Source organism: Garra rufa, chromosome 24, assembly GCF_049309525.1.
Source record: "Garra rufa chromosome 24, GarRuf1.0, whole genome shotgun sequence".
NCBI classification, from domain to species: Eukaryota; Metazoa; Chordata; class Actinopteri; order Cypriniformes; family Cyprinidae; genus Garra; species Garra rufa.
In genome coordinates, this window is record NC_133384.1 from 967,784 (window position 1) to 974,659 (window position 6,876).

Below are 6,876 nucleotides of genomic sequence, written 5' to 3' on the forward strand. Positions count from 1 at the left end.
CTTTCTACTGATGGGTAAGCATTCAAAAAAAACTTTCATTAATTGTCTTTTTTTTTACATAAATGTGCTTATTGTCTAAAATTATGGTTTATTTTATTAGCATGTGGGAGTAAAGCAGTGTGCTAATATGTGTGTTTCTGTGCAGTAAGCAGTTCAGTGTGTGTGGACATTACAGTGAGTGGAACGGAGGGAGAACAACTGACTATTGAGTGTCCTTATGATGGTGGATATGAAAACTCCAAAAAATACTTCTACAAAGGAGTTTACAGAGATAGTAACATTATACTAACATCTTATGGAGCAGAGTCATCAGTGCTTGATGGCAGATTCTCACTGCGGGACGATCATCAGATGAGAACTTTTATAGTGACCATCAGAAACCTGATTATGAAAGATGCTGGACTGTACGGCTGTAGAGCTGGATGGGGAGAATATAAAGAAATCCAGCTGAATGTGATTAAAGGTGCCTAATGTTCAATTTATGTTGTAGTTAATGGATGTGCATTAATGTATTTGTTTGATTTAAACAATGTGATCTTGCTTCTCAGCTCCACGGAAAACAAAACCTGTCCAGATCTCAACTACCACCATTCACCCGTATACAAACACCAGCACTGAACACACCAGTACAGGTACATGAACACACACAATCACTGACCTTACCCCTCAGACACCTTTACACACATGCATTTTTATAAAAAATCTATAGTTAATGTTAATGTAACATTAACAATAGTTGCACTGTTAATGTAAAAGTCACTGTTTACATACATAATTTGAATGATAATTTCAATCAAAGCAGTAGTAGTCCGATTATCTTAAATACAGAGGCATCAAAGCTTCTGTACACATTTGCAATGCTCTATTCATGATTGTGTTCTTTTTTTAAACTTACACAAAGTTGGAAACTCAACACCTCAACTTCTGTAAAAAATAAAAACCAGGTGGCCTCAACACCTGCCATATTGATTTAAATGTCAAATAACTGAGTGTTTGATATGTCATTTTACTACAACCAGTGTTTTCTGGAGCTATTTCTTTGTTCTGCAGTTTAAGAGACTGTGAACTGCTCAGAGTAAAATCATTTCGCAATTAAATAATTTCGACATGAGCACAGCATTACATTACACGGGTTTTTCATGATGTCTTAACATTTGCATTCATGCATCTGACAGACACTTTTGTCCAAAGCATCAGCTCATTATTAATTATGAGCAGCATGTTCACATTATTATTATTTTTTTTCCCTCTGTGTCAGAGACTCATCAAACACAAAGCGAAACGACAAGAACAATGACAGGAAATGCTGCATTTAAGCTTGATCAGCCAAACACTGGTAAGCACACAGACTACACTACCCACAATGCAACTGTCCCACATTTGATTATGTAATATGTTTTAGAGAAAAGCAAGTGGTTTGAGCATTTAAGGAGACATCAAAGTGATGCACTCATCAGATTCCATGTGGTTAACCTGGTTTCAGCTAAAGCACTTTCCTCAGAGGATTGAGGTTTACCATTGGGGTTTCACTTTGGTTACACAATACATTCCCAATATTACAATTTAGAATAGTACAATAATCAGAACAATTGATGCCAATTTTAAGATGCATTATTTATTTAACAGTATAATCAGAATCAGTGTTGTTTAATGTTGTGTACAGATCTTGCTTCTGTCGCTGGAGGTCTGGGTTCGGTTCTGCTGGTTCTGATTCTGTGTTCTGGAACGTTCCTCATCCTGAGGAAGAGGAAAAGGAAGTCCGGGACAGGTAATAGTTTATTTGTGGGTTTAAAGTCCTGTTTGAGAGTTGGAGTAGATTTGACTATGTCTTTTTTCTCTTTGCATGTACCTTTCAGCTTTGTTTCAGCAAAATGTGCAGAACAATACAGAGGTGGGTGATATTTTTTTTTTTACCTGTAGAAGATCAGAAATATGTTACATTAATGTTTACTGATAAGCTGTGAATACTGTCTATATAAATTATTAAATATTTTTTGAATATGTTGTTTTTCAGACTGACCTTATGTATGAGGAGATTCCCAATCAGACGCCTGCATCACACCTCAACACCCGCCCTCAAATATCTACTGTTTATGCCACAGTAACCAATCAGCAGCCTGAATCAAATCCCCGTCACACCCACTTGACCAATCAGGTGACGGATACAGACTGTGATTATTATGCCAATATGAATTCACTTGAACTAACACCGGACAGCAGGACAGAAATGATCTACTCAAAAGCGACACATCCGCAAAACATCAAGACAAACGACGGACCGGTATATTCAGTGATCCAACATAAATAAAAAAGACTGATGCACTACAATTTTCATTAATCAATTTTTGACACTTTTTTATCAATATTTTATGGTTTATTGATAATAGTTTTTGTCAATGTTTTATAAAGCGCATAATGGTACGAACAATTTATTCAGAGATAAAAATAAAATATATATATATATATATGTAAACTGAAGTATCTTTATTATGAGTACACCTCATTTACAGTTCAGTAAAGCTAAAAAGAAGGTATCTACATTAGCCTCATGGGTGCAGTTCAGAGAACTATATAGCGCTCTCTACAGGTGATCAATAATAATACACAGAGCTTGCTGTTCACTGCAGAGCAAATGATTGGAGATTACATGTATTGCTAGATGTCCAGCGAGGAGGAGCCAATGTAATTTGTGCCTTATGGGTGGAGCTACAATATATAACCACACCCAAACCCTACTGTAACCCTGCACACAACTGTGTCCCTCCACCCTTTAGATGTCCACAGAGGAGGAACTGAAAGTCATTAGACTTTGCAGTGAGCACCACTTGCTCGGTCATCTAGAATGAGAGTTTCGTTTGACTGAAATCAGCTGCAAACTTGCTGAATTAATGAAAATTTGACAACAATTATTGAGGGTCACCTTAAACTAAGACCAGATATGGAAGCTAAAATCTTTGTTTTAATTAAAAACAAAAATGCACACCGTGTGCTGTTGTGTACAGCTAAAGATGAGGTTAGAAAGAGAGAAAGATTGGTTAGATGATTGATTAGATGAATGATTAGATGAGTTTCGTTTGACTAAAATCAGCTGCAAACTTATGCTGAATTCATGAAAAATGGATAAAAAGTACACACCTTGAACTGAGAGCGGTTACGGAAGCTAAGAAGTTAAAAATAAATAAAAAAAACATGCACTTATGTAAGCAGTGTGCTGTTTAGGTCGGTGTCATTGTGAAGATGAAGTGTAAAAGGTGAATGTGGTTAGAGAGACAGAAAGGGGAAGGAAATTGAGGTGCTGTATTTTTTTTCGCTCAGCACGGAAGAGAAAGACTGTAATGGTCGTCACACCGAATATGATGTTGTATTTATGTCGAATGTTCAGCATGTTTGTCGTTCCGCTCGTCTTTTCCAGCATCTGTACAGGTGAGTTCAAGATTCTGACATCTTTTGTGCAGAGCTTGACATGGTCTCTTGTTTTTACTGTTATTGCATGACCGTCGTTCTTAACGGCTGATACTTGTAAATTATGTTTTGGTCTGATGTTTTTTTTTTCTTGATCTTACATAACAGCTCAATAACTCTATATAATATTTCTGTGGTCAGTTGTTGTAGGTGCACCAAAAACAGTCACAGGCCACAGAGGAGAAAGTTTTGACATTAAATGCAGATATACATCTGGATATGAGTCCAATTCAAAGTATTTTTGTAAAGGCAAGTGTAACATTGGAAATAAAAACATTGTGGTTAAATCAGGATCTAAAGACAGGAGATTCTCTCTGACTGACAACAGAAAGGACAAAGTTTTCACCGTCACCATCACTGATCTGAGAACAACTGATCAAGGCCAATACTGGTGTGCTGTGGAGAGGACTTTACCTTTTGATTTGTCTTTAACTGATGTCTATTCAGAGATTTTTTTGAAGGTTAAACATGGTAAGTGACTCATATTGTATTGTTGACATGGTTTGAGTGTTTATTAAGCCACTAGAGGTCTTGCGTTACTGTGATTTTGCGACAATTAGGGCATTTTCTTCAACACAAAATAAAAGTGATAAAAGCAGAGATTAAATGAAAGATTAAATCTATTTTCAATTTAATTCAGTGATAGTCTATTAGAATCATTGACGTTAAGTTGTGACTTTTCAGAAAAGAAGACCACCAAAGTTTCAACCATTAGCCCTTTTTCAAACATGCCACCTTATATCAGTATATCAGAAGTGAATTCACAATCCACCAGCATCACAATCACTGAAAAGCACAAATCAACATCAGGTTAGTTGATCTGTCTGTCAGAATATACGACTCTTATTTCTTGAGTATTTGAATAATGTGCTTCTAAATGTACTTAAATACATTCATATATTAGTTTATTCCTTTTGGATTTTAAGTGAGTTTTTAAAAGAGTGTTTAATGTCTTACTGTGCATCCAGGGTCTGAACTATGTGTTAAAGACTTAAGGTTTAGTCCTCAGATATCTGCTTCCTTGTTGTTATAATGTGCTTTAAGTTGCTTTAGATAAAAAAAAAAATAAATAAAAAAAAAAGTGTATTCGATAGAAAACATAAATAGAAAATACAGCTTCTTTTCATATTTACAAAATATTCTGGTGTTTTTTTTCTCTCTCTGTCATTGACTCATTGAAGAGAGTGAAACAACAAGAACAGGAAGTACTGCAGGTCAACTCGATCAGCCAAACACCAGTATGCACACAAACTACACTACCCATGATGCAACGCTGCCCTCACTGATTACATACAATGAGATCTTTTGAAGAAAAGCAATCGGTTTGAACATTTGTGGAGACGCATATTAACTCTTGTAGCTTATGATGAATGTGATAAAAGTGATGCACACGTTAAATGTCATGTGGTTAATCTGGTTTCCTCATCAGTCGTAGACAAAACTGTTCCTCTGAACCGTTGAGGTTCACCATTGTGGTTTCACTTCGGTTACGTAGTATAACAATGACAGTTTCCAGTATTGTATTCCGAAATAGCTCAATAAATAATAAATAATAGCACTGTAATACCAAAACAATATATATCAACTATTGTTCATTTGACAGTTGTTCTTTTAATGTTACATACAGTCACAGATCTGGTTTCTGTAGCTGGCGGTCTGGGTTATTTTCTGCTGGTTCTGATTCTGTGTTCTGGAACGTTCTGCATTCTGAAAAAGAAGAAAAGGAAGTCCAAGACTGGTAACAGTTTGTTTGTCATTATTAAAGTCCTTTTTAGTGTTTGAGCTTATTTAACTTTGTCTTTTCTCTCATTCCATAATCCATTCAGCTTTATTTCAGCAAAATGTGCAGAACAACATGGAGGTGGGTGATCAGTCTTTAACTGTAGAAATTGTTTATTGATGAACACTGAGTATTTTCCATATAAACTAGTAAATGATTGATGTATATGTTGTTTTTCAGAGTATCCACATGTATGAGATCACAAACAGTGACCCTGGACCACTCATCGCTGCAGTTGCTTCATCCAATCAGATGCCTGAATCACACCTCAACACCCGCCCACAAGTCACTACTGTTTATGCTACAGTAACCAATCAGCAGCCTGATTCAAATCCCTGTCACACTCACTTGACCAATCAGGTGACAGATACAGACTGTGATTTTTATGGCAATATAAAGTCAATTGAACTAACCCCTGACAGCAGGACAGAACTGATCTACTCACAAGCGACACATCCGCAAAACTTCAAGACAAACGACGGCCTGATATATTCAGAGATCCAACATAAATAAAAAAGACTGTCAAAACCTCTTCAACAAACATTCGCACTGATGATGCAAGTGAAAAAAATGAAAAGGAAAAAAACTATACAATTTGTACAAGCTGCATTTTTTCATGAATCAATTTTTGACAGTTTTTTAATCAATATTTTATAGTTTATTGACTTTGTTATGAAAACACTTCATCTAGTTAGGTAAAGCTAATAAGAAGGTATCTTCATTAGCCTCATGAGTGCAGTTCAGAGAGCTATATAGCGCCCTCTACAAGTGACGAATGATAATACACAGAGTTTGCTGTTCACTGCAAGTGCACCTGTCTACAGCCTGCAGATCGAGGCGGGGCTGAATCTGGAGCGGGGCTGCACGTGTCGCCCCGCCCACATGCCTTATCATTGGTTGTAGGTAAATTAATGACGTTGGCGCAACATCCCTCCCACAACTCATCTCATTGGTTAGTGAAATGGATTGACGTCGCTGTCACGCAGCAGTTGGAAACTATACTTATGAATTATACGTTTTATGTAAACGCTGAATCCTTTGCTTATTTATTCAGCTTTCAGATGTGTACAAATCTCAATTAAGATTGTGGTCCAAGGTTACATATACATTTACAAGCAAGACATCTTTCCGCTGTTTAGTTATCCCATTTCTGGCAATCCTTGACTATAAATCAAAATGTTAACCAGTGGTGTTTATTTACAGTTTTTTTTTTTTTTATTATTGTCTTAATTGTTAATAAGATACATAAATGTGGAAAATTCTCAGCAAGAGTATCCACTATCCTTGTGTTATTAAATCAATAAATAGAAAAGGGTTGTTAAACATCAGAGTTGTTTATAAATACAAACATTTATGACACATGAATGAATTTCACTGTTATTTATTTAAGATAATAATGTTCACAGTTATTTCTGATTCTCACTCCCGATCTAATAGTGACAGAGCAGTCTGGGTCCTCTGTGCTCAAATACATTAATTTCTCTAAGAAATTGAAATAACACCCTATAACAATCTGTTGATCCTTCCCGAAGTATATCTACTAAATTGAAACATATTTTCATTTCTTCTGATTTCGCTATTAATTGACCATATGCACGGATTACTTCCCTGTTTAGTCAAGCCAGCTAAGTCAG

At 36.0% G+C, this 6,876-nt stretch overlaps 2 protein-coding genes across 2 annotated transcripts; both read left to right on the top strand.

The window, feature by feature from the left end:
- The first annotated feature begins 10 nt into the window (after window positions 1–10).
- LOC141299999 (uncharacterized) lies at window positions 11–2,317 on the top strand. Its single transcript, XM_073830300.1, has 7 exons — window positions 11–14; window positions 146–463; window positions 549–632; window positions 1,259–1,336; window positions 1,664–1,768; window positions 1,857–1,891; window positions 2,015–2,317. Exons 1-7 carry the CDS (start codon window positions 11–13, stop codon window positions 2,306–2,308), a joined length of 918 nt encoding a protein of 305 aa, XP_073686401.1. The 3' UTR covers window positions 2,309–2,317.
- Window positions 2,318–3,374: 1,057 nt separating this feature from the next.
- On the top strand, window positions 3,375–6,164 carry LOC141300962 (CMRF35-like molecule 9). Its single transcript, XM_073831236.1, has 6 exons — window positions 3,375–3,423; window positions 3,604–3,937; window positions 4,178–4,267; window positions 5,094–5,200; window positions 5,289–5,323; window positions 5,423–6,164. Exons 1-6 carry the CDS (start codon window positions 3,375–3,377, stop codon window positions 5,753–5,755), a joined length of 948 nt encoding a protein of 315 aa, XP_073687337.1. The 3' UTR covers window positions 5,756–6,164.
- The last annotated feature ends 712 nt before the right edge of the window (window positions 6,165–6,876 follow it).